Raw genomic sequence first — 27549 nt, forward strand, 5'->3', positions numbered from 1 at the left:
TCCGTCACCGCCTCCGTCGCCTCCTCCGTCCCCTCCTCGCCCTTCCCCGGCAGAAATCCGCTACCTCCCGCATGGTCGCCCCGAGGGAGAAGCCGTAAGGCGCCCACCAGCTCCGCGGGGGTTGCGCGGGACCCTCCGGCACCCGCTGGTGCGCAGGGAAGTGTTTGCCGGGCCGGAGCTCCCCCCGGCCCCGCGGAGTTCGCGTCGGCCCCTCCGCTACCGGTGGGTGAGGAGAGCCGCGATCGCCTCCCCCGCCGCTGCCGGAGCGGGGGACCAGCCTCCCCCTTCCCTGCGGGAGCAGGATGAAGAAGAGCCCTAGCGCTGACGGTACGGCACGGCGCCTTTGCCAGCCGGGCTGGGGGCCCTGCCTCACCCCGCGCTCCCTGAGGGCCTCGGGGACACGGAGCTCTCGTGGGGCCCCGGCGGCCGCTGCACAAAGTTCCATCCACATGACTTACACCCGCATGAGTTACACCTCCTGAAAGGCCCTCACGCTTGAGACTGAGGAGCCTGAGAGGGTGGAAACCCTAAAATATGTTGATATTTTGGGTTTCTACTGCATAGGTCCTATGCGGCAGTCATAGAGGATATGGAAATGAAAATAGAACAGTAGCATTGGTGTGTTCCAGCCTCCAAGAGGGGCATAGCTACACCCAAAATTTGGCCTTGTTAAAATAGTAATGGACTTCCCAGAACTGTGATTAAAAGTGACCCGTGGTCCCTGATTATAATAGTAAGGACTTGGTCATTCAGCAGATTTATCTGGGGTGTAATGAAAGCTTTCTTGTCTTCCACTAGCAGATTAATAGTTTTACCCTAAGCCAGTGAACCCCAGGCCACAGCCCCCTCTTCATGTTCTTTTATCGCCTTTTTGCTGCTCCCTGCAAGGCAAAGGGATGGTTCCGTGCCTGGAAGAACAGGGTTCAGGAGTCAGGGTAGTCTCACTCTAAATAATTTAATTACTCCTCCCTTCCCCTCCCTTGTTATCTACCATCTGACACAGATAAGTAAGACGTGAAGTTTTTCAAGAGGGTAAAAATCTTAGGGGCAAATAAAAATTGTAAGGCTGTAAAAGAAGAGGGAAAGGCAAACTATGCACTGTAATACCCATAAACGTGCTAGTAAATGCAATAGTGGAGTCCAATTTTATTGCCACAAGGCTTACGTTTCTGATTTCCGTTCTGCTTCTTCTCTCAAAGTTTGTGTGTTTTATCAAGGAGTTGTTTTCCTTCGTTGTCACAGAGACAATCAAGCTACCAAGCAACTGCTGCACTCATCTAGATCTCCCAGATATTCATTACACTGTGTTAGGATAAAAACGAATTAAGAAAGTTGTTTGGATTTTTTTGTTAAAAGTTGGCTTTTTAAGTGCACACAAAGAAGATAATAACATTAGAATTTATTTCTAAACTGTAAAGCAAAACAAATTCTCATTTGCAGGACCCTGATAATCTCAGCTCTTTAATTATGTTTGTCTCAACTCTTTGTTTGGCTTGTCAAATACAAAGTATTCTAAATCTATTACCTGCTGAAGCTACTGACAGTGTTGCAAAGCAGCAAACAAAACCAGTCTGCTGCCTTCTGGGAGCTTAACAGCCCTGATAGGCGACTTCTTTGTTTTTAAACCACTTATACAGGACTGACAGAAGATAAAAACATGGATGACATCCCCAGAATATAATCAAATCCTTACAATATGAAACTGATTGCTGTTACAAAGATAATATGAACCAGAAAGCAGACATTAGATGGTAATAGTGCTAAGTGATTCTACAAATGTGCTGGTGCCCTCTGTTCTGTAGTGCAGGATTTTCAGCTACATGGGTGTTTGCAACAGTCTCACATGTCAAATAAAAGGTGGATTGAGTGTGAATGTAAAAGATGCAGCTGATTTCAGTTCTTGGTAGACTGCATTTTAAGCTCTCCCATGATTGAATCTACTGTAGACAGCATTCACTCCTCAAAAAAACGGACTCATAAAATGCGAGCTAATTATAAAATTGCCTTTAGAAACAAGAAATACATGAGAATTGACAAGGCATAGGAAATAAATTATTAGGCATATGCCGGAAGTATAGAGAATGACATTTTTTCCTTAGAACTTTGAAAAGTATTTGTTAGAAAAAGTGCCCATATGAGGTTTCAAAATAGAAGTTCACCACCTGGATTATGAGAACTTAAAACACTGTAGAGGTTGGTGTGAGAAATCCAAGTTAGGACAGCATCATAAGGCTAGACAATGCTTCTGAAATGTTTGCATGTGAGCAGAAGCAAACCTCAGAATAATCATCCAGATAGATATTTTTGTTCATTTTGGTAAGGTTCATATTTTATAAATTACTTTTCCATTTTACTATGGAAGCAAAATGTAAATCTGGACTCCTTTATTTCTTCTCTTGTTACAGATTACATAAATTGTGTGGCTCTTCCCTGATGCTCCATAAGTGGCCACTGGTAAGTTATGTTTGTACAGGAGTGTGTATTCTCTAAGTGCTAGCAGACAAAAAACAGCTAAAAAAGATTTTGTTTCCACTAGGGTTTTATCTGATACCAATTTAATCAAGTTAAGATTTTATCTCCTTCAACTAATGAGAACAAAGTCAGACTTAGTTTTGCTTAAGTCTGTGAGTTTTGCACTATCTGCTTTTTTTGTTTCTGACTAATATTGCCACTAGATACATCTTAGAAAATGTAATTCAACTCACAAAGCTTGAAGAGTAAAGATTAAAGATTAAATACCCCCAAACAAACCAGATTGAAATAGCATCAGATTATGGGAAACCAAATCCACATGATACTCATTAAATGGTTTTGGAACATGAAAGAAAACCAAGGTAAAAATTCCTATTAAATCCAAGTGAGTTTGGAACCTCGTACATCAGCTTTGTGCTTGTTCACAAGTTCATTCTGGTGAGTTTAAGCATATCCTCACAGCATAAGTCCCCCAAGAATGTGTTGCTCATGCACTTAATTAATGGAAGAATGAGCATGCACTGAGCTCCTTAAGGGTCAGCACTGAAGGGGTGCTGTGTAAATGTAAGCAGTACTCCTTGCAGCTTGGAGCTTATGATGGAAATATTGCTTCCAGCCATGTGTTTGATGGTTCCTTTAGAAATTTTACCATACAGAGTGAGTCCTGGGACCACTTTGATGTTCGTTTTAAAATGTACATTCTGTTGACACAGGAGTTATTCACAGGGGTCATGAAATTATTCAGGACAGTACATCTGGGAGTTTATCCAGATGCCAGCAAATGACAATTTTTATAAGCACTTAAAAGCAGACATTATTTTTTGTTAGTTTTTCAACCTTAATAATTTCAAACAACAAACACAGTATCAACCATGTATTTCAGGAAACAGAATCAGTTCAAAAATAAATGTAAGTGCACCTGTTTCTTTTCTTTGGCTAAAGCTGAGTGACTTTGTTTACAAAAACAAATTCACTGATCCTTTGCCCTTTGTTTTTACCTTCATCTTTCTATCACACAAATTCTGCAGTAGGTGCTTTAAGCAGGGTAAGTGTGACTTACAGATGAGAGTGACTATAAGCACCAAAGTGCTATGCAATTAAAAAAGAAGGTCTAAATTTAGGTTTCTATATTTACCTTCCCCTGCTCCTAGCTGCATGTCTCCTCCTACTCCAGTGGCCTTCAGCGTTTGACTGGTGCTGGCACTTGCCCAGCCCCCTCTGTAAGGCAGTTCTGCTCGCTAAGCTGGCAGAAAACAATACTTTAATGAAGGTTGGTTTTTTACTATCAAAATCACAGAAGTACAAACATGGAGTAAGCTAGGAGCAGAGGAGGAGGTGGTAGAAAATATCCCATTAAGGAACAGAAACGGTGGGATGTCTCTGTCTTGTCCAACTGCAGTTATCTAATGCTCTGAAGATTAACATTAGTTCTTCCTTTATGGAAAACTTTGCTTCTATATACTTAAGTTTTTAAAAACAGATTGTAAAATGAGCTTTGACATCCCATCTTTAATTTTATTTGTCCTATCTGGTTCTGTTGCCTTTCAGGTGACTTTTCATTTTCACTGCCTTATCTACTCTCACCAAAGTTTATTATTTGCTTACACATATCTTTGTTGCACATTATTGCAAGCTGGTTTTGTTCAATGCTGTCCATGCTGCAATGCAGAAATGGGAATAGATGTCTTCTAAAACATGGACAGGTTTTCAAATGTTAACTTTGCTAGGAAGGCAAAAAAACACCAGGAAAAAATATCTCCATCTTCAGGTAAACTTTAAAGGTCTCTAGGACTTTTTTATCACTATTTTAATTAATGTCACAAACTTTGTAGTTTAATTTTACATTTCTCTTGTTCATGTAATCTTCTCTATTAAAAGGGGAGTGAGCAGTACATAAAGTTTTTCCCAGTCAATTTTGGGAGTTTATTTGGAAAAAATAGTCCCTTGTACATATACTTGTTTTAAAACAGATGGTTTGACTTAATGTTTTAGACAACGAAATCATTCAGCTTTGAGACCCTACCCTTTGATTATACAAATTGTCTTATCTATGTTGAATTACTTCATGAGCATCTGGCTATTTATTAATGAGAGTGAATGAATCCAGTCTTTGTTTTCCTGGAAAACAACATGGCAGTTAGAATCATTGTTTCACAAGTCTTATAACACTGCAGGGATTTTTAAAGATAATGCTCTTTGTCCATGTCTAATTTGAATGCTATTAAAAGTGATTATGTATAAAAACAAACTAAGGAGGATTTGTAGCTGTAAAAAATAGCATCTTAAGGATAAGGATTTTTTCTTGTTTCAGGTCCCGAATTAGCATGTGGATACTATGACTGAAGAATATGAAGTCCTTAATGTTGTAACCGAGTTCAACAGCATTTAAATAAATTTCTTCTGGATGAGACAGTTTAAAGACATCTGTTGGGTTGGGTTGTTCTTTTATCTTAAGTAAACTCTGGCCTTCTAATACAACTGCTCAGACTTTCTTCAAAACAGTAAAGTTCCTCTCTGTTATAGATTCCCCTGTATTATTGTCAGTTCCTTATTGATATACTTGTGGCACCTGTCGCTCTCTCTCTGATTAAAAGCAGGAGTATTCTGAGACTCTGATCCTGCTCAGCAGTAGTTGCATTGACACTCTGTTTGCAAGCAGCTGGAAGAGGCTGAAGCCAATGTCATCATTTTGTTTGTGTTATCATGCTGAGTCCAAACTTTGCCATTTAAATACAACCAGGTGTTCCTTAGCAGAGCCATTTTGAATGCAGAATATTACAGTACGACCCCATCAGTGCTGATCCCACTCTTCTATCTTTGCTTTTAGTGTACTCCTGTTACTTTTCTCTTAATTACTGAATTACCCTGAAACGTTTGTACAATACAAATAAATTTGGACCTTTAATAAAAGTCCTCTGCTATTTTATTTAGAGACCTTATAATAACACAATACTTTACAGTGTAGGAACAGTTGTTGGATGAACAGAAGTAAGGACAGCCTTTATTCCCTAAATTTTCAGACTTCTGGGGGATTCTGTAGTTGTATTTGATCCAAAGTTTTCAAAAAAATAATCTCAAAGACCTTTCTGTATAGATTCTGCACAGTGTGTGCTAATCAAATGTCAATACATGTTGATCTCATACATTTTGCCTCTAAGGGGAACAGACTAGTGTATATGTGGTAAGAGTGACAAATAAGTTCTAATTAGCGTGCCTTGTAAAAGAAAGAAAACCATTTTGTTTCACAAACATAAGATCAGAACACCTTTGAAGTTTTCACTTAAGTTCTTGCCCAGGGCTCCATGTTCCATGAGCAAGATTTTCAGAATGTCTCACTATTTAAAAGTATACCTTAAGAATTGAGATGTAAAATATCTTAATGCTAAAAGAATCTTTAAGAGTAGGGCTTTATTGCCAGTACCTTTGCCTTTGCAGTAAATAGGATAGCCCTATTAATGGGTTTATCAGTCTTTTGTCTGCCAGCATAGTTGTTCCAATTTCAAATCCACTCTTTGCTATTATTAGAAGGCATCCAGCCCTAAAATTAAAATTATGGTTGACTTTGCTAACTTTTCAGAAATGATTTCTCAGCAGGTTATTTGTGAGTGTTTTGCACTTTGCTCCTTTGTTCCCCACTTGGCTCTTGATTACTTGGTATGTACAGTGTCCCACAGAGCAAAACGTAGTGGACTAATTAAGAACTACCAAGAGTTTCTCAAGTTATGCAAGATCCCCAGAACTATGAAAAGCCTTTTCAGATTCCTAGTCACATACTGTGAAGTGCCATAAATCGAACTTTTGAAAACACTGAAAGCTGTGCTTCAGACACTTACAGGTATACTTTAGTTCCAGAAGAAAGTATTTACTTTTGTTAAAGTTTACTACTAGGTTTTTTAGTACTTGTGTTTCTTAGCTGAAATCCCACAGGCTATGAACATTCTGAATACCAGTAACATAGATTTAATGACACATGATCACTTATTGGTGACATTGGTGAAACTGTAGTCTTTACTTTTACATGAGTCTGGAAGACTAAATAAAGTGAGAGCAAACACTTGGGCTTTACTGTTGGAGCTTAGGCGGGAGGATAAAGGAAACTAAACCTCGTGTGTCACATTACACTCTGGAGGTCAGGGAGTTATTTTTACCCCAGTGTCACTAGTACAGGAAAATGTGGAAGACCTCTTCCACATATAGGAGATGGCCAAGTTATTTGTTAAGATGGGTCATCAGCGTCATCTTGTGCAACAAACCTTATGGCTGGAGTCCTGCAAGTGTCCTCACCCCACACATCGGTCACTTGGCCACGTAGGGTACTCGGTGTCACACTTCACAAACAACTCTGTGTTTGTCCTTACTACAAAGGACACATTTTATTGCTGAAATGTTGTATCATTGGGGAAATTGTTATTTTGTATTATTCTGTGCTAGAATGACATACATTGTAGATAACTATGAGGTTGTGTCATTAAAACAAAACCCAAAGATTCAGATTAGGGGTTTGTACTGAAGCAATTGGGAGCCAGCTACATTGCATGCTGTTAGAGTTAAATCCAATGTATAGCATACAGTAAAATTACAGCTGTGAAACCCTGATAATTGCCTTTTATTTTGTTCCTTAAAAAGGCTTTGTCCAAGAAAAACACCTGTGATTAAAAACAAACAAGAATAATCCTGTCTACATGCCCAAGCATATATTGAAGTCTCAAATGCTGTGAGTGCACCTTTCCCTCTGCAGCTGTGTCTGTGCACAGTGACTGGGACAGTTCCTTGGCACTTTTACAAGCAGGAGAGTCCTGGCCACAGGCCAGGTGCTCCTTCTCTTGCTACTGAAGATGGACAAAAAGAATACTGAACAAGAAATGGCAGCTTTCACTGATGGGGTCTAATTTGGGTGAAGAAGATGACAGTTACCATAAGATTTAAACCAAAATAAATAGTCTCAGACTAAGAATGCAGTGAACTTGGCAGTGTTAGGTTTACAGTTAGACTCAATGATCTTAAAGGTCTTTTCAATCTAAATGCTTCTCTGATTTGAAGAATTCATTAAATTGCTATATTGATATGCTAGTAAATAGAAAACAGGAAAACATTCTTACTTAACACATCAAAATGTAACAGCTGAGGAGTTAAAATGCTATCATATATCTTACAGAAAATTAAATATAACTTGAGTTTGAAAGACATAATATAAAACAGCATCCAAATCTCTCCTCTCTTGTTCATTTCATAAATTCTCTATATAAGGGAGAGTTTTCTGTAAACAAATAAATCTGCAGGTTTGAATACCAGTACATGATCGATTGGAGTGGAGAGAAAAGGTTTTAGCCAGAGTTGCCAGACTGCATTTGAACCAGCTCTGCAGGAGTCAGAGCAGAAGGGAGGAGAGCAGAGCAATGCCTTGTTTTGCAGAAAGCCTCCCTGAGTTGAAATATTTCTTTGGCTGTAAATCTTTTAGTCTCATACAGTGTTTAATAAAACCTGTCCAAGACATGCAGTCTGTCAGAAAAACAACTGAATTTCTCTGTGAGGTCACACCCATTCAGCACAAGTAACAACCCTTTTTTTTTTTTCTGTTATTTCATTTGCATTTGAATATGTCATAAGAGGTTCTTGTTTTATGTTCCTGTGGTTGCATGAGAAAACAGGGAAGAAAATACATGAATGTGAAGTAGCTCTCTCAGCAAACATTTAATGGACTGGACAGAAATCTTGCTGGATAAAGACTGCATTTTAATAAAAATGGAAACATTTTCATTATATTTGAGAGAATATGACCAGCCATGATCTGCTGTTAAGTAAAAAATGTAGGAGAGCCGTATTTTCTTTTAAGAATTCATAGCAACACTGTAAAGGGTGGAAATAATATCCAGGGCTCTTGAATTCAAGTTACCTCTATCCCATTGTCCCAACAGCTGACCTGATAACAGACCCATGCCTTCACAGGTGGGTGTTAGTGGAATGAATAGTGATTGAGTTAAAGGGCAGTTATAACTATCCATGTTATTTAGTTCCAAGCAAAAACACGTTACTTTTTCCCTTAAATCACTTCAAATATTTATAGTTTGCATAAATAAACTAGACAGGCTGAGGGAAAAGGTTTAGTAAATCAGTGTTGTTTGCATGAATTTTGTCACCTAAAGAAGGCTTGATAGGTAAAAGAAAGTTCCATGAATATTGCTAATTTCTCTGGGTATGGGGAAGGAGCCTGTCTTCATGATGGCCTTTAAATCTTTTTTAAGCCCCTGCTTGAAAGCCAGTCCAGAATGACAAGGCACAAGAACAGACCAGGTGCTATTTCCTCACTGCATGTTCACTGCCTGTGCTCCAGACTCTGTTGTGTGCCCTTCATCTCCTGTTTGCTAGACCAAACACACACAATTTTATCAGCTTGTCCCTAACATGAGGTTTCCTCACTGCTTATCAAGCTTTCCTCTCTTCTGGGTTCTGCTCAGTCCATGCTCAGAGGTGAGCACTGTTCTCTAACAGCTCCAGCTCTGCCTGCAGGGAATGGCAAACCAAGGAATAGCTCCTTTGGCACCTGGCACACACAGGGGAGCAGGCAGGCACTCCCCTCCTCATGCTCTCCTTCCACATCCCTGGGCTTCTGTGACATGAGCCTATCACAGCACATGGAAGTGGCATAAAAACAACTTTCTTGGGAACATATTTTGCAGCTGTTACAAGGTCAAAATTCTCATACAATTGGGGTTTTTAAAAATATTTTCCAGGTGTATTTCTTAGTTACTTTTCTCATTTTGTCCCTCCACCAGGTAATGTTCTAATGAACTGGAAAAAACCCTTTGAGTCCCTTTTTGGCAAAAGGACAACAAATGTATTGTTAGTAGTCGTTCTGTTAACTAATATGGCATTTTTTTCTTGGTATCTAAAGAAAGAACAAACTGTACAGAACTCTCTAAAGTACAGCCAGGTTACTTCTGAAAGGGTAAAATTCAGGCACACTTTCTGCTTGTATGAATGTTGCTTTTGCTTTGTGGAAAGTTCAAGTACAGCAGTTGGAAATAGGTGTTGAGATACTTTGGAGTGTTACCACATTTTAAGGGTTAAGTTCCTATTCTAAATTACTGCCATTTAATTCATCCTGGTTGAAGGAGTCCAGAAGTTCTTTAACTCATGCATGCCTTCTCTGAAAGAAGAAAGGTCATTCTTAAAGCCCAGGGAAAACAGCAGTTTGAGGCTACAGATTTCTGTAATATTACTTTGCATGTATTCTTGGCAAAGAGAAATAAAGGCAGGAAATAAAATACTGCTCACAAATCGTATCAGGACAAGAGCTGGAAATACTATGGCTAAGCTTCTGATCTACCATTTTTGCTGGGGTTAAGCAAAATGCCGGCAATTAATATGTTCTTGCAGCTGTGCTGAATTTAATGTTACCCAGTTAAATCATTAAATATGTTCTTTTCAAACCTTGTCAGGTAGTTTAATTTATGGTGGACTTACCTTCAGAATCCAGGAGTTTTGTTTAACTCAGCTGACATACCATCTGTCAAGTCAACCATGAGCTCAGTTTAGGGAATGTAGTTCCAGACAGGCAATGAAGGAATTGCTTCTCTAGAAAAGGAACAAAATCAAACTGTGCCAGGGCCTTTTTAGCACCAGTAAAGTATTTTGCAAAGGGGGAGAGGGCTGGGCACAGCTGTGTGCAGGAAAAGAATGAAAGGGAATATAGTCCCAAGGCAAGATTTCCTGAGGCATGAAAGACACCAGCAATCCTGGAGACAATATGTATTACTGGAGGAGAGCATAGTTAATAGCTGTAGAGCTCTAGAGTCAATAAATAGCAATAAAGAAATCTAAATTTTCTGTGCCTGTCTTGATGATGTTTGAGTCCTTCCCTAACATACCAGGCCCACAAGTATTTATTTATGCACTTCACATAATCTTCACATGTGACGCTCAAGTGACTAAGCCTGGGCAAGCATGAGAATTTTACAAGGTTATGTAGGACTCAGACTCAAAACAATAAAATAAGAACCCTTGAGATTTAGCATGTTTTCATTAGTGCTTTAGGTTTTGTGCATTTTGGAATATTTATGTGGTATAAAATTCTTCTGTATATGTTAGCAGTCCATTAATGCATTTTTTCTAAATTTGGTAAATTAATATTTTATGAATATGTACCTGTTATCTTCCTCTGATGTTCTCTGAAACTGTTTTTAACAGGCCCTGGTAAGAACATTTGAGTGGTATTTATAGCTTTGTTTGCCTTGCTCTCTACTGGAAGAACTAATCTCTTAAACATTTTATTCCAAGACCTCAGATTAATTTTCCACAAATAAACTTCAAACAAATTCTAGTGCAGACATTCTTACACTGCAGAAACTATCTCATCTCAGATAAAAGTATGGTTTAGTTAGGACAAAGGGCAAGGGACAGTCATCTTTTTGCAAATCAGCAAAAGATAACTACCAAAAGATTGCAACCAGTTGCAATCAAGAATAAAATTACATTTCAATACATCACAAAAATAAGCATCTGCCTACTCTACACACCATTCCTTTAATAAATTCAAATAGCTTCATAAAATGTGTACAGCTTGTCATTTTTAATGACTATTAATTCTTTTCTGAGTAACTGCAACAGAGTTTTACTAATCAGTTTATATGATCAGTCCTGAAGTGACTTGGTTTTATTATCCTCCTTGCTGTTTTCTAGAGATACCCAGGTTTCGTATCTCCTTCCTGCAACTCCAGTTGTTCTCCACATTCAAGTCTTCCCATAGATACTAAAGAACAGTTTGATTCTTCTATCTTTACTCCTGCTCAGTGCCATTTATTCTACATTGTTTTGTAGTATCAAGGTAACTGCAGAAAACTGCAGAAAACCCAGAAATCTTAGCTAATGAACAAGCTTGGGCAGGAGCAAAATACCATCAGCTTTCAGCAGTTTGATATTTCATACCAGTGATCAACATGGGACATTTTTAACAGCTCACACTACAGGCCTTAGGAGAGTATGTATTCTTGGTCAGAAAAAATGCTGCTAGTTTTAGATCACTGCATTTTAGTTTGGTAGCAAAACTTTTTGTATTAACAACAGTTTCATTTCAACAAATGTGTACCATCCCTTGAAAAATACCACACTGGAAAAGGAGACAGCTTGTGCTCCCACTGTTTTGATGCCAGTTCTTCTATTAACAGTTAAGACTGGGCTTGGGTTTGGCATCAGATTTTATTCTCAAGTAGGCAGCTGCTTCTAGAAAAGAGCCAAAATTGTTTCTGTGTCAAAACCACAATGACAAAAATTCAGCATAGCCTGCCAGCCAACATATCTTTCACAGGAGTATAAAGTGTCCAGCAGAACAACTAAATGGAATGATTTTGAAAGCTGCTATTAAGTTTCAACAGTATTGCTAGTTTCTCTTTTAAAGGTGTGTAACTATTTCCTTCAAGTGAATGTTTATCTGTTTTACTGAGTATCTTATGCCTTCTAAAGAGGCAAAACACCATGACAGCAGTTCCTTTCCTCACAAGCAAGACATCCTTTTTTTACCAGAGACTGTTGAAATTTCCCATTTAAAGTGACAAAAAAATTCAACTGTGAAATAGATATTTAGCAGATATTTAATATCTGTGAATAGATATTAAAATATATCTTTTAATAAGCAAAACTATTGTCAACATATTTCGATAGACATTGCTTTTAATTGTAACAATATTTTAATTCAAGGCAGTTTTAAAGTTCAATGCAGTTTTGTAAAAAAAAAAAAAAAAAAGTTTATGGTTCCAGCAGCATCATTGCTGGAAACTTTGATGTAACACATTTCTTATTTCTTAACTGTGCCCAGACAACACATCATTACTGCATTTGCAATCAGCCAAATGACTGAATTCAATGAGAGCTTTGAAACTGCAGAGAGAACAAAAGCACATAGGGAAACAAATAACATGGTTTTACATTTTAAATACCTGTAGATGGTATAACAAGTTCTCATGTTCATCTGGTGCCATGAAGCTTGAAGAAACTCCACTGGGCCTTTAAAAATCCAGCACCCTATATCATTATTTTCATTATAAAGAAAGCAATCTTACTATTTCTCTTTCAAATTATGCTGGTTTTTGCTGGGATAGAGTTAATTTTCTCCATAGGAGCCAGTATGGAGCTGTATTTTGAATTTGTACCGAAAACAGTGTTGGCAATTCAGGGAAGTTTTGTTATTGCTGGACAGAGCTCACACAGAGCCAAGGCCTTTCTGCCCCTCACCCCACCAGTGAGGAGGCTGGGAGTGCACAAGGAGCTGGGGGAGGACAAGCTGGGACAACTGACCACAGCTGGCCAAAGGGATACTCCAGACCATGTGGCATCAAGCTCAGCTAGGGGGAGGATGGGGAGGATGTTTGGAGTGATGGCATTTGTCACCTTAAGTAACCATTACGTGGGATGGAGCCCTGCTTTCCTGGAGATGGCTGGACACCTGCCTGCCCTTGGCAAGTGGTGAATTTATTCCACGTTTGCCTTTGCTTGTGTGCAGCTTTTGCTTTACCTGTGAAATTGTCTGGCTCTCAACCAACACACTTTCTCACTTTACTGCTGGGGAGCATAGTTGTTCACTGGGACAAATGTTCTTTTCAGCATCCAATGTGAGGCTTGAAGGGTTCAAGGTAACAACAGATTTTACTGGAATGTGCTGGATCACATTTGTAGCTGCTGTTGCTGTTGATCTATTGACAGACTCCTGTGTTTGCCATGGGCCTTGTTTGCCTTCTGTACACGAGTGTCTGGTGCTCGTTAGTGGCTGGGCTGTTGTTTTCACTGCCTGTTGTACCACTTATCATCTTCCTCCACTGTGCCTGGGAACATTCTGATAACAGCAGTGTTTCTGTGCTGCTGTCCTGGACAGACTGGAACTCCATGTGAACTCAAGTCAAAGGGTCCATGACCTGAGGATGAGTTCAAGCAGCAGCAGGACACTCCAAAGCATCTGTGACCATGGGTGAGTCCAGGCCAGAGCTACAAAACCTCCCAGTATTCCCAGGCTGTCTCCCATTAGACTACAACCATGACAACAGTTCAGCAGAAGCACCATTTCAAAATTATCATCTTGGCACCTCTTCTGCCTGGTTCAATTTTACATTTGAGCTGCAGACATGTTTAGAGAGATACAGGGATGTAAAGTGTTAACGTTTCTCCTTTAATGAGTACTCCAAGTCCCACATCTCTGAAGTACTGATGAAAGTACTGCTACATTTTCATATGACCATTTGTGAGGAAAATGAAGTAATTTATATGCATAATATAAAACTTCCAAGTCTTACTTAAGGCACTACTGAAGAAATATTTCTTGATTGTCTGAAGCCTTTCACTGTAACAGCCAGCTCAGATATGAGTGCAGTGAAAGGCAGTCAATTTTTTCTCCTCATCCAGTATTCTGTTGTTCATTATCCTGATTTGGAAGTATTTATAAATAGCCATTCTTCCATACTGTGACCTCCAAAAAGTAATGATTCATTTTCCTCCCTTCATAAGAAAAAAACCAAGGAAATAAGGTGTCATCTCACTTGAACTCTGTTTGCTCTGGCACATATTGCACTTTTCCCATCTCTGAGGTCCAAATCAGCATTTGTTATACCAGTCTTGGCAATTTCTGCTGGCAGCAGTTGACTTGACCTTTTTATCCAATTGCTTTTTCCACTACAGTACTCAAATAATGGGCTGTAGGAAGAATTGCCTTTGGTCAATGGCTCACGAGACACCAACGTGAATCTTTGCCATCACAAATTACCAGAGCTCAGATGCACACAACAGACCGTGAAAAAAATCAGTCACAACAACAGCCTGTTTACCTTGGAAGGACAGCCTGGGCATGAATGACTTGTCCCAGAGGACTACGCTTGTTCACTGAAAGTGCAGTCACTACAGCTTGTGCTGCCCTCTCCCCGAGGCAGAGGCAGGTGTCCAGCAGGGCGCGGGCGCGGGCGGTGACGGTGGGGCAGGAGGCGATGCTCTCGTAGTCCGCTCGGGACAGCGCCTGCTGAGAGCGCAGCACGTCCAGCACGTGGTTGAGGAGTCCCTCTGTCATGCAGCTCAGTATGCTCTGCCTCTGGCAGGCAAGGATTTGACAGCAGTTTCCATTGCTGCAAGGACCTTGAGTGAAAAGGAAAACAAAATGAGATAAACCAAGTGCTTTTGTCATCCAGAAATTGTTAGCATTCGATAGCATCGACACCAGAAATATAAACTTAGTAGAGGAAGGAAGGAGGAGGAGTTAGTTTGTTTGCAGTCTAGTCCAAAAGTATTTTCATTTCCTGTTTGAAATTCACAAAGACCAGGTTACAGCAAATAGGTGTTTCTAAACCTCTGGGTGCTCAGATTGTGTGAGGGAGAAGATTTTCAGGTCATGCCCTATTCATCTAGCATCTGTATTTGACTTTATACAAAGCATCTTGACTGGACACACCTTCTCCTATAGAGGTGGAAGGACAGGTAACAGGTACTTCAGGGTAGCAGGCAAGTTTGAAACATGTAACATGAAACCAGGACAATGAATATATGTCAAAGCCAAACTAATACCAAAAGTAATACTCTTGATAAAATGGTTGAGAGCTTTGGGTTCTGCCCCTTTTCATGAGGTGATTAGAATACCTAGTGCTGAAATTAGGGGTTTTAGTGTACAGTAAAAACCATACACCAAGAGAAAATTAATAACCAAAACTTGTGTTGCTTTGGAGAGTGTGCTTCTGTCATTCTGATTTCTGATGTTGCCAGGAGAGTTCTGTGATGAACTTTTCTTGAATGGTCTAGTCTGTTGATTTATTAGAAATTATGTCATCACTCAAGTAAATCACCATGGAGAAGGACAGCCAGCTAGGCTGAGAGTTGTTATAGGGCAGTTTGCAAAAAGTTAGCACAAAAACCTCACAAAGCTTTAACCACAGGCAAAGAATCTTCACAAATCAAAACTGACCCTTTCTGCCTCTGTTCTGCCTGAAGACCTGAGATGATGTGAGGGCATGAAGGGTCCCCTACCGCCTGTTTCTGTAGGCACTAGCTACTTTTGCAGAGGTAGGCAATATGCAGCTTATGATTGCAAAAGAATATTCCAGACATAAGCAACTAATGTATTTCACATTAATGTGTGATGTGGTTTTTGTATTTTTATCATGGTCTTTTCAGAACTGTTCTCAGCCTCACTGTGGTCCTAAAAGAAAACAAGGCAATGTTCTCAGGGGTCAGTGCCTGAACTTCTGAGAACAGAGGAGCAGATATACACAAATAGAGAGACATTTGTATCAAGTAAGAATCAGTTATTACTCTGAATACCTGAAAATGTGCACAAAATTTAGAAATATCTGTTTCCTCCAATTAAAACAATTCAATCACTGAGATGTGGCCAAGGTGAGTACTGCCAGCTCAAAGGGGCAAGGGTGCCTTACCTGTCACTGCTTGTCCAAGGTGCATTGGTTGTGGTCTGTGCTGAAGAGCCAGTGCTGGAGAGTTATGCTCACTGCTCTCTTTGCCTGCATTTGAGCCAGATGAAGGATTTGTGCAAAAGGAGCTTGGTTTTCTTCTCTCAGAGCCTGGGCGATCTAGAAAAAGTTTAAGATGAGCAAGATTAGACTTTTGAATTGAACAACAAGAAAACATTACACATATGTCAGCCACTACAGGAGACAGGAACTGAAGACTGACTTGAGATTACTTTGGCTCTTGTTAATACATCATTATTCCTAGGAAAACTTTGGCAGTTATTACTACACACATCTGGCTTTTCTGTCTGTAGGAACTTGTTATTGAAGTTATGGAACATTTTATTTTCTCCATAAGTCTGATGGCTATTGATCAGAACTGAAGTGCTTGGAAATGCAGATGTTGCCCCAGGTGAATTGACTTCTAATGTCTCAGTTTTTGTACCTGAAGGCATGAGAAATACAGGCTGTCTACTCTTGACACAAATTTAAACACTTAGGACAAATCCACATTGGAAAGGTAAAGAAAGTTATCTATATAGGAACAGTGATTATCAGGAATTATTCATATGTTCCTGCAACATTGCCTTTTAAAAAATATCTCCAGATAAGATAAAGGCTTTAAAGATATCTCTATTTCTTAGCACATTACAAAAAAAAAAAAAAAAAAAAGCAGTTATTCCTGGTGGCACAAAGCAGCCTGATTCCCAGAAGGGACGTTCTCGCAAAAGCAGCAGGCAATATTTGATGTGTGAGAGAAAGGCAGCTCTACATTTACAGCTCATTATTCTAAAAAAAAATAGTACTTTTTTTTTTAATCTATACATCTAAGTGGAAATCTTTGTGGTGTCTCTGGTTTCCTGCAGTGAACTCATGCTTCAGATGATACCAGTAGAGAGCACAGCTTTCATCTGAGAAGCAACAATTTTACATGAAAAATTACATTTCTATACAAAACAACTAGTAATATTTGTCTTTTTCTTGTAACAGCTGGAGCTGAATATAACTCAAGACAGTGACCTTTGGTTGCATTCTGTGGGGTAGTACTTGACACACCCTTCTCAATATTATCTCTTCCTGCTATATTTGCACAGCTATCAGGTGGAACAGTTGACAAGCTTGGCACTACAAGAGGAATTTTCTTGCTGATTAAGCGGTTGCCTTTTTGTGGACAGATGATCTGAAAGAGATCAAAATAGAGAAGAGTTAACTTCTTGGAAACTTGTGTTCCAAAACCTTTTCTAAAGAGGAGAGGTTCAAAACAAACCCTAAGAGGAGGAGGTTGTTTTTGCAAGAGCAGTGTCAGAGTGAGCTGCTTGGAACAAGCTAAAGCAGTGGGGTTTGTTGGACGGAGTTACCCTGGCCAGGAACATTTTGCCCGAGTGTTTGCATTACACAGCGTCAGGCTGTCAGGAGGAATAAGCAGCTGATGAAGTACTCTGGAGGCTCCTGTGCCCCAAACTCACCTCGGAATTGCGGGTGCCTCTCTGCAGGGTGTAGGTCTCTGAGCCTTTGCATGCGTTAAGTGCTCTCTCCTGGAAGAAGAAAGCCACAGTTACTGCAGGAAATGTAGGTGTGGTTTGTGCCTTTCACAGCTGTCAGGAGCAGCAGTTTTTAGTAACATAACTTCTACTGGCAACATGTGTTATACTGTAAGGTACACTCAATGAACAGCACAGAGAGAATGGGCATGGGATCTGACAAAATTCTACCCTGTTATTCTTCCCAGTGTTTCACATTTATTTTAAAGCCCAGTGTTGAATCATGCAGGGGAAGGGGAATATAAGCTTGTATTGAGACAGACTGAGCTAGCTGGAACATGATTGCCTTTAAGTAGCCAAACAGCATGGCCATCCTGTGTTCAGTGTGCCAAACTGTCTGCAGTAAGGATGTGTCAATACCTGTAACTTTTTTCCAATTCGTACATCCACAGCAGATCTGTTAAACTATTTTTTTAGATTTTATACTTCAACAGTTATGAATCAATTTCCCAGAAACTTCAGTTATATTTTCAGAGTAAGTTTGGATTTATCAGTTCAGTTGTTTGAACAAGAAAAGGTGCCTGCTAATAAAATAAATCTTCACAACCTAAAAAATTAAAAAATAAAACCTTGCTCTAGGTAGATTGAAGCATTAAATTATGCAGTATTTGGCAGTACAATCTTAAATAAACTTCAACAGTTGTAAAAATTACTTTGACTCTAACTATGCCACCTATTAAAGCATTGATCAAGGCTGTTCTATAAGCCCAGAATGTGATTGCAACTTATAGAAATGGTCCTGCATGCATCAACATACTCAACACACAGTAATGCAACCAACAACACAGCATGGGTTGTGTAACTCCAGCTAGAGTCAGAGTCTTGTCCAAGAGCCAAAACATGTCAGTGTTTTCCCCCAGTGCCTACATTAACCAGCTAGGATGCAGCTCTGCTTGTGGCAGTCACATTTGTGCCAGAGCTCCCATGGCAGTGTAAGCAGATTTGGAGTTACCTCCATCCCTGTGTCCTTGGCTGTTCCCCATCCCCTCCTGTGGAGTTAGAGAGCCCTGAGACCCTGGGATGAGCAGTGCCTTGGCCTGAAAGCCTGGCAATTTAGAAGAAGTGAAGGGTACAGGGCAGTGCTGTTACTGATATCGCTATAGGTACCAATGATGTTCAGGTTTTGAACTAAATGCTTTCTAACCAGTAATACAAAAAAACTGTCCTTGGTTCTAGCTCTAATCTGCAGCACTTGAGCTGATGTTTGTCCTCACTCCCATGGGTTTGCCAATCTGACGCCAGGTGGCGACCAGAAAGAAGTTGTATTTTTAAAATAGCAGGTAGCAATTGACTAATATTCTAGAGAACCTCACCATATCCTACAATATAGGATATATCCTATATCCTACAATTTCTGAATGAACCTGAAGTGCCAAAGAGAGCTCTCTGGCATGACGAGTAAATAAGAAAAAACCTTCACTAGTCTTGGGTCAGAAAGATTGCAATTGAATGAATCAAGTAATGTTGTAGGAGAACAAGAAATCTTGCACTGACCTTTGCATCCATCAAACTGTAGATTGCTGCAGAAATTACCTCCTTATTTATACTAGTCAAAACTCCGTTTAGAAGGTGTACACATTCTGCAGGGGTAATAAAGCATTTTAAATATCACATTGTGTATGAAAGCATGTATACATTTAGGCATCGTCATATTGCAACTAACTTTACTATTAAATTGAGAAATTGGATGAAATAGAGGAAATTAGTTTAATACAACTTCCACCTCATACTTTATAGTAAACCAAATTTTGGAGACAAATAAGTCAATTTCTGGTAGGAAGCTTCAGTTAGAGGAAACATCAAAGGCAGTCTGATGATCTAAAGACCACTTTCACTTCAGTTGTTCAGATTGCTAGAGCAATGCTCCTATAAAGACTGTCTCCATTACAGAACTTGCACAGAAAGAAATCCTGAATGTTACCTGCAGTATGTGGTCTATAATCTGGTTCTTGATGCCAGCACAGAGCAATGAGGTGCAGCAGTCTGTTCCTCTCAGGCAAATGGCTTGGTATGAACTTTTCTGAAATGCCTGGCCGCAAACTGCTGCAGATTCCTCTCAAAACATCAAGCAGGGTTCCTTGACCTGCAATTTAAAAGAAAATGTCACTGCCAAAAAATATTAAAGACCTCTTAAAATGACATCCAATGTAAGTCATATTGTGTATTTTAAAAGGAAAAATATATTAATGCTCTTGTAAGTAGATGTGCTAGCCCTTAACATTAGCTATAGTTGCTTATTGCAACAGGACTTCATCTTTCAGGATTGAGAACTCTGTTCAACGCTGAGTCACAAATGGTTATGTAACTTGTACTGTAAACTACATGCACAGATTCCTCAGGAATACATGCTGTTGTTTTAAGCAGAGTTTTATATAAAGCTTGCATTACAAGAATGGAACAAAATAATTGCAAAAAAAAGGAATCTGCTTTGAGCAGCCTCAAGATGGCAGCCATAAGCTGTATGGGCATTTAGATATTATTCCATGCAGTATTTTTGAAGGTCCTCAGTAAAATGCAGAAGTCCTTCAATCAGTTTTGCCATGCAGAATGAAGCCCATAGCAAAGAAGCCCTTACTGATCTCCACTTCCATGAAACAAGGATTATTCCTAGACAGTGACAATTATTATAAAATTCTTTGCAAACTAGGTTCTCTAAGACTGCTCACACTTTCACCTAAGAAAGTAAGATCTCCTGCTTCCTTGAGATAATTCATCATGAACTGACATTTCTGGATTGGTATTTGAAACTCACAGCAACTGTAAAAATTACTATTCTGCTCATTCAAGTAGCTACTTGTCACTGATTTTAAAATTCCAGCTGACAAATATGAAGTGACATTCCTTCTCACTGAAGGTCCATGGAAAATCCAACTCAGTGGCAGTGCTTCAGCAAGCATAGATGGATGATACTAGTGGGGGAAGAAGCTCTGCCTTTTCCCTTCAGAAAGAGCAGCTTCTTTGGAAACATTTAGGATTTAGTGAGGAATTGGAATATTTACATCCTCTAATGTGGAGCTTTGTACTGTAACAGTAAGAGAAGGCAAAGGGACATCTGAAAAGATGGTGTTTTTATCATAACTGCACTACAATAAGGGAATTTGTGGACAAGGTGTGGACAGCACAAAGTCTGACATAAATAATAAATACCTTCAAAAGGTTTCTGTCTGCTGAGGCTCTCCCAACACAAGATTCCAAAACTGAAAAAAAAACAAAAAACAACAAAACAATGAAAAACCATTCATTAGTTTGCAATCTGTATCTACATTCTCGGTTCCAAAAGCAAGTTTGTGGCTTTAAGAGAAAGGAGTTTTTTCAAGACGAAGTCTATCCAAGTATTTTCTAATTCAATGAGACCTTTTTCCAGTTCTCAATTGAGTTGCTCTTATAAAATCATCAAGTTGAGGGGTTTTTATTGTTTAAATATAGGCTCAATTAGAATTACATTTCAGGTTACTACCTTAACTCCATTTGATCCTGTGAATTTTATCCTCCCTTCTCTATCATTATTGATTTGTTTTCGGGTAATTTCAATATCAACTGGACTTTTCAGCAGGTACCAACAAGCACATCAGTTAATGTACAAAAACTTGGTTCTGATGCACTATGTTTCTATTTTCTTCAGCAAATTTTGATGGGGCTCCAAATACCTTTTTCCTTTTCCAACATCCTAGAAGTAGTTGCAGTGGGATCATAGATCTGTACATATAACTCACAACTCAGATGCTATGAAATACAGTGGTTTAATGAAAATATCAAAAATCAGAGGCAGAAAAGAGGAGGCTGCTGGATGAGAAAAAGCAGTCTACAGATAAGTCAGAAACAAAACAATCAAAAGGGGAAGAGACAGTCCTAGGATAAACATGTCTGCTTATTTATATATCTTGCTGTAGTGGTTGCAGTAGTAAAAAGAGCCTCCTCTTCTGCCTTACTTTCACATAAAAATCTGGAAAGTATTAATGTAATGTGGACATACATGTAACTTAAATGTACTTTGTATTTCATGTATGACAGATTTCTGCCTCTTCTGTTGCACCACTGTTTAGATGCACACAAATCTCATGCATCTGAGTCACATCTCAGCACATTATTATATAATGTAGTATATAATAAATGTATACATTAAATTATATATATGAATGCAATTTTGGAAAATTAGTATGCTACCTGAAAGTAAGCCTCCACTCTTCCTGTGCAAAACTTGTGTTTGTGAACAACATGAGGTTATTTATAGGTCTCCTCAAGTGTATGCATTATTTGACTCATCTTAGAGCCTGCCTCTATGACAATAAAGCAAGAGTTTAAATGTATAGGTTTCACAAAAGCTCAGAAATCAGAAGAGTGATCTCCTTAGAAGTTATTCAAAATAATAGACCACAGCTCTGTGTGCTGGTCATGATGATGTGTGTCCCTCCAGACCATCCAGACCAGTGGCACCTCGAGGTCCTCTCATTTATTGAGGCAGCCACAATGGATGTAAAATACCCAAAAGGGACATGTGGCAGTGAGAAATCTCCCTCCTTGGTATAAATCACTTTGTTAAAAAGTATAGGTGCTTCAGTGGCTTGGTAACTCATCCCAGCAGAGATTCCACAGGATCTTAATGGCACACTGTTGAGGGAAAGGCCTGATCTAGGCATAAACAATTCTTTCTGAAACTAAAGCCAGCAACAGTTCACACTTATAAACTATGTGAAGCAGTTATGAGGCTTCTAAATATATCTGAAAGTTTTGGCAGCTGTTGCACTTTTAAAACATTCAAGTCCATTATATAAATATTTATATGAGTGACTTTGAGAACAAAGTATCTGATTCACCAAATATGGGAATTTAAAATCTAATTCACTGCTGTAATTGGCCTTGTGCCACACTATCCTACTGCATTATGTATGTCTGGCATTTTTACTGTAATGTCTTTGAAGAGAAGAGTTTTGGCAGCATTGTAGAGTGCAGCATGGACTAGGTATGACGTGCCCTTAGAGACTCCATTCACCTGTAAATATCACCTTCCTGGGAAGGGAGGCCTCCTTCAAGTATTTCAGGAGGAAGATACACTAAATTCTGGCAGTTTCTCTGCTGGCAGTTCTGCAGGTCTGACCTCAGCTGCTGTTTCCTCCAGTTGGTCAGGCCATAATCTGATATCTATGGAAATGCCAGCAAAAGTAATTTTAGTAACAATAGAACAAGTCTTGATATCAAATGTTGACTATTAAGATCAATATATGCAACAATAGGACAATCACTGGATTTTATGTTAATGGACTAAAAGTAGAAGCTCCTACCTTGGCTCTGTACTGCACATCCAAAAGCACATTGGAAGGTTTCAGGCTGCAGTGGCAGAGGGCAGGTTCAAGGCTGTGAAGATGATGCAGCCCTTCAGCCACATCTGACAGGATCCTTATGAGTAAGGGAAAGGGAAGCTCTGGGTACAGTTGATGCTAAGAAACACAAAATACAGGTTTTGGTACTGTGAAGTTGTTGCTATTCCCGTTTTCATTTAGCAACAAACAGAGCCACAATACAGAAATGCAATGCAGAAACTGAAAAACAGATTGTGACTACTGTCCACAATTTACATGCTGATTGTTCTTTGATCTTGTAATTAATTTTATCACCTCAAAGATGACATCTTTTATCTACCTCATGGATGAGAGATTGGAGGGATCCATTGTTCATCCATTCAGTCACTATCCCCACAAGTCCATGGCACTGGTAAATCCCAAGGAAAGGCAGGAGACATTCAGACTCACAGCGTCTGAGACTTGCTATGTCCTGAAGTAGCAACTTCCACTCTCTGTAAAAAAAAACAAGTCAGAGGCAGGTTAGACTGAAGAAAACTTCAGCAGGAGATGAGAGTATAGGATGTGGAAATGAGAGAGAATCCTATGGTTGAGCACAAGCTAGCATTATTTTACCAATAAACCCAATATCATATAATCTTCCAAACAATTGTAAGAACAGGAAGCAGTCATAGTGTAGTGTATTTTTTCTGATATATGATGAAAGACCTCTGGATGCTTTAGTATGAGTGTAAGAGCCCAGCTTGAAGAAGGATTGAAGTGTGAAGGCAGGAAAAAGCTGGAGTATGTTAAATGCTAAACCAAGAATAAAACAAAGATTTCCCTTTACTGTTCCAAATAACTTGTATTCTTTTGCTATTAGTGACATCCACATTTGCAAGGAGATGATGTTTTTCCATGCACATCTCACTGCTGTGAACCCCGGCCATCCTTCCCTCCTCCCATTTCCCCTGCTCTCATCTGTGCATGCTGGTTTAGATTAAACTCAACTGAAGTCTCTTCAAGGACCTCTAGAAAAACAACACCTTAGCATACTGGTATTACTGATCCAGGTTTGTAGACACTATTCCATTAGATTAATTATTGACTTCAGGATTAAACTACTTCATAAAAAATTGTAAAAAACCATAGAGCTTGTTTCTCAGTAAAATTGCCTTTGTGTTGCCTCTTAGCTGGTGAGGATTTCTGGGAATGGAGATGTGCTCAGGGATGAGGTGATGCTGGATATGCCAGGATTTGTTCTGGTGCCAGCCCTGCAGGTCTGTGCTGCCCACCTGTGTGGTGGGTTGGGCAGATAAGAGCCATACCTGTCTGTAGTGTCCTGGCTGGTCAGCAGCTTCACAGAGATGGGAGTGTTCCAGGAAATATGAAAGGCTTTGAGGGCAAAGCCTGAGCCTGTCCTGCTCAAGGTAAAGCTTTCCAAATCTTCCTGGGCTACCACAGGTAATGGATTGGCCATTTCTTGATGGCTTGGGGGAAAAATGTGGCAGAAAAGAAAAAACTTTTAAGAGGTTTTTTTGTCACAATTAGCAAAGCACAGTGAAGCTCCACCAGTCCTTACTTCCCAAATAACAAATCCAACAGCCTTCCTTCCACCACTCTGTGTCAGACTTTCCTTACAGAAGGAAGAAAAATGCACTAATTGCAAAGGAGTGTCTGGACCATAATTTGCCTTCTGAAGCTGCAAGGTGCTAATTAATTGCTCATCATTATTTCTATCTGATGCCTTTAAAATAGTAGACCAGTATTTATAATATGAAATGTGATTTTAACATGATACTGAATTATGTAGACAACAAAATAGCATCTTACAGTTGCATATCAGGCAAATAATTTCTCTGCTTTTCATAAAAAAGGCAATTATTCAATAACTGATGTCAGCATGTTCTGTATCATTCTTGCATACCATCTTTAACACATCATATGTAAATGCAAAAGCAAAAAAAGGAACATTTTCTGCGGTTGTGACCTGTCAGAATTCTGCTAAATGGAGTTGTGTCTTTGTAGCTGCCAGTAATTTGGGCAGTGCAGTGTCTATGCTGGACCTCTCCAGGGCCAGCTGCACTTCTCAGACCCTTTGCATGGCAACACACACAGATTAGACTTCTAAACTTCTGGCTTCTGCAAAGCCTCACTGTGTTACTGCGTGAGTAACCCTTCTAACTACAGCTGTGAAGCTCCATTAGACTGGAGATAGCCAAAAAGTGAGTGGTAAAGGAGGAAAACAAGCAATCTAAGATAACAGATGGCATAAACCAGCTGGCAGTGGTAAGGATTACTGCAGCCCAGTGGTCAGTGAGTCAGAACTCCTCAAGCTGGAATACTCCCTTTGGGGTCCAGTAGACCAGGGCTAGAAAGGGAAACAATGAGGGAACTGAACTGACTGTGAAGGATTGTTGAATGAGAATTGTGTCCTTTGAGGTGTGCTCTACAAAAAGAGCCTTTCTGCTGGGATGCAGAAGGCCTCAAAGCCCAGGTAACTTTTTCTCCACAAGTAAAATAGAAACAAAAGCCTGAAGGTAAATTTGCCTGTGATCTTGCTTCTAGTTCATGACCATTTTATTGTTGGTTTATCTCAGTCTTGTCCTGCAGGCACATTCACAGTATAAGCTCAGTTTTGCCTCTAACCACAACCAAAAGGCAAAAAGCAGCAGCTGATTTACCAGTTGAGCCTTAACCATGTTTGATTCTGGTAGGAAAGCACAGTTGAACTTTTTGCTTTTTTGTTAGATTATTGTAGTTTGAAAGCAATAACTGCCTTGGGTGCTTCTCTGAAGTTTCCTTAAAGAAGAGATGAGGCTGACAGTTTCATAAAATTTGAAAAGGTTCCTCTGAAGGAAGATAATTTTCTAAATGAGCAATTTATTCCTTAAAGTTGCAAACAGACCACACAAATCTACCAATCCTGAATGTAAAGGAGGTAATCAAAACGCTGGCAGAAGAAAAATTATGTCTCATTTTTATTCTATACAGAAGTAAATAATAATTTAAATAGCCAAAAAAATTTACTCAACTCCAACCATAGTGCAAAGAAGACCAAATAATGGTTTTACCACCTAAACCATTCCTGAAAGTATTTATTTTTATTTAAAATTGAATCAAGCAATAATATAAGCCTTTTTTAAACTCTTGTTAACTGGCTAGTGAGACAAAAATTAAAGCTAATCATCAGCTCCTATTTTGGATTTGCAAAATCTAATAAAACTGGAGATTTTTTAAAGTCAAAACAGAAACCACTTCAATGTTTATTGTTACAAACCATGTCATGATATGCTAAGCACCATTCTCCCTGTGTTTGAATTTCTACATCTTTGTATTGCAAGGTACCAAGATATTCTTTCAATAATTCTGCTATTTTGAATGCTTTTTCTCCCATATCTATTAAAAATCTCATTATCAACCCCCAAAATCAATATTCCAGGGGTCACCTATGCAAGGAAACAGTTTGCATTATTTTTTTAGTAAGACACTGAAAGTCTCAGATAACTTTGACATCCTTGCCCAGCTGTGCAGGCAGAGGCATGAAGAAGACTGCTATAAAGCCATTTATTTCAAATTTCTAATTATAAGGTAATTTTTAAAAATTAATTCATAGCTAAGACATTTCCTTACTAAGAGAGAAAATACGTTAATGTGCAGATGTCTCAGGGAAAGAAACTGGAAAAAAAAAATCAACTTACCTCTGGGAATACAAACATAAAAGTACGGAGTGATGGAGTGAAACTGCTGAGACGCCAAGAGCGAGTCGGCTTTGCACCGCATTCAAAAGCAGCTCTGGATTTCCTGCCGGTGAGTCAGCTGGGCTGTTGATCTCTGCTTTATTGGCTGCCTGCAAACACAACATTTCCTGGTCGGATACACAAACTGTAACTCTTTAGTGCCTGCTGATAAGAGCGATTACAGAGACAGAGGTTGGACAGCTGCTTCTTCCACATCATGGAATACCAAGAGGGAGAGGTATAAACCAGTGTATGGAAGGTATAACAGTAATAGCAGATTGTTATAATAATATAGCAATAATAACAGCCCGGGTACAGAACGATGTGGAGCTGTGCTCAGACTGTGCAGTGATACTGGTCTCTGCAGTGGGGCAAGCTGACAGCACAACTTAAAAACCCTGTCAACTTTTTAAGCCAAGTCGATCTTAAAAAAGGAAATAAATGCTGGGTTTCTGGTAGGAGGGTGGGCAGGCACAGGGTGATGCAGTGTTACACAGAACTCAGGTTCAATGGGCTGTCAAACAGCCCTCCCAAAGAGGACGTAGGGGTTAGGGTGAAAGTCAAGCTGGTCAAGAGCCAGGAGTGTGCTCTTATTGCAAAAGGAGAAGATTACATGCTGGGCTGCATTAGAAATGCAGCCAGGAAAGTGAGATAAGTCATGGTGCCTCAGTGCCCAGAAATGGTGAGGCTGCTGCTGAAATACTGGAATGAGCTTTAGGGCCCTCAGTTCAAAGCAAATGTTGAGGAACTGGAGAGGACACAATGCACAGCTGCCAGGATGGGGCCCTGGAGCACATTCCTTACCCCAGGGGCTCAGAGGGCCAGCCTGCTGGGCAGGTGTCAGAGTCCTGCAGCTGTTTGAAAGTCAGTTATGAAGACACAGACAAATCCTTCTCCGTAGTGGCAGATAACCACCAGTGGCATAGGCAAGTGTCTCAGCTTCAGAGGTTCAAGCCAGATGGTAGAAAAAGAATCTCCAGGTGAGTAATGCAGCTCTTTATGGGCCACCCAGGTTTCAGAGCCTCCATCCTTCAAAGGTCCTGTAGACTTAGCTGAACAAAACCCAAACCATGGCTGAGCTGACCCAGCA

The 27549-nt window shown here is 39.6% G+C and overlaps 1 protein-coding gene and 1 long non-coding RNA gene across 5 annotated transcripts; one reads left to right on the forward strand and one right to left on the reverse strand.

The window, feature by feature from the left end:
* The first annotated feature begins 7 nt into the window (after window positions 1-7).
* On the forward strand, window positions 8-5382 carry LOC132332653 (uncharacterized). Its single transcript, XR_009487966.1, has 3 exons — window positions 8-327; window positions 2406-2454; window positions 4784-5382. It is a non-coding gene; the product is annotated as an uncharacterized LOC132332653 (long non-coding RNA).
* LOC132332650 (receptor-interacting serine/threonine-protein kinase 2-like) lies at window positions 1127-27549 on the reverse strand. 4 transcript variants are annotated; one of them, XM_059857153.1, is made up of 15 exons: window positions 27264-27549; window positions 26421-26569; window positions 24048-24209; window positions 23081-23234; window positions 22723-22878; window positions 22434-22582; window positions 20591-20640; window positions 19365-19526; window positions 18938-19023; window positions 17369-17437; window positions 16923-17082; window positions 15870-16022; window positions 14280-14580; window positions 9937-10047; window positions 1127-1302 (listed from the first exon to the last, which is right to left on the reverse strand). In XM_059857153.1, the coding sequence occupies exons 3-14, from the start codon at window positions 24197-24199 to the stop codon at window positions 10005-10007; spliced, it is 1635 nt and encodes a 544-aa protein (XP_059713136.1). In that variant the 5' UTR covers window positions 24200-24209; window positions 26421-26569; window positions 27264-27549; the 3' UTR covers window positions 1127-1302; window positions 9937-10004. The 4 variants fall into 4 exon arrangements, with proteins under 4 accessions (XP_059713136.1, XP_059713140.1, XP_059713137.1 ...); XM_059857157.1 differs by having other exon boundaries at window positions 12980-14580; window positions 27264-27543; XM_059857154.1 differs by lacking the exon at window positions 1127-1302 and adding an exon at window positions 5373-9619.

The sequence above is a fragment of the Haemorhous mexicanus genome, chromosome 12, assembly GCF_027477595.1.
Source record: "Haemorhous mexicanus isolate bHaeMex1 chromosome 12, bHaeMex1.pri, whole genome shotgun sequence".
NCBI classification, from domain to species: domain Eukaryota; kingdom Metazoa; phylum Chordata; class Aves; order Passeriformes; family Fringillidae; genus Haemorhous; species Haemorhous mexicanus.

What these genes read in the sequence shown, in the direction of transcription:
- LOC132332650 (XM_059857153.1), bottom strand. Translation starts at nt 24,199, where the DNA reads ATGGCCAATCCATTACCTGTGGTAGCCCAGGAAGATTTGGAAAGCTTT. An exon ending in CAGACAGAAACCTTTTGAAG is followed by an intron (nt 19,527 to 20,590) that starts GTATTTATTATT and finishes TTTAAATTGCAG; the next exon opens with GTCAAGGAACCCTGCTTGAT. An exon ending in GCCCAGGCTGTCCTTCCAAG is followed by an intron (nt 10,048 to 14,279) that starts GTAAACAGGCTG and finishes TTCCTTTTCTAG; the next exon opens with AGAAGCAATTCCTTCATTGC.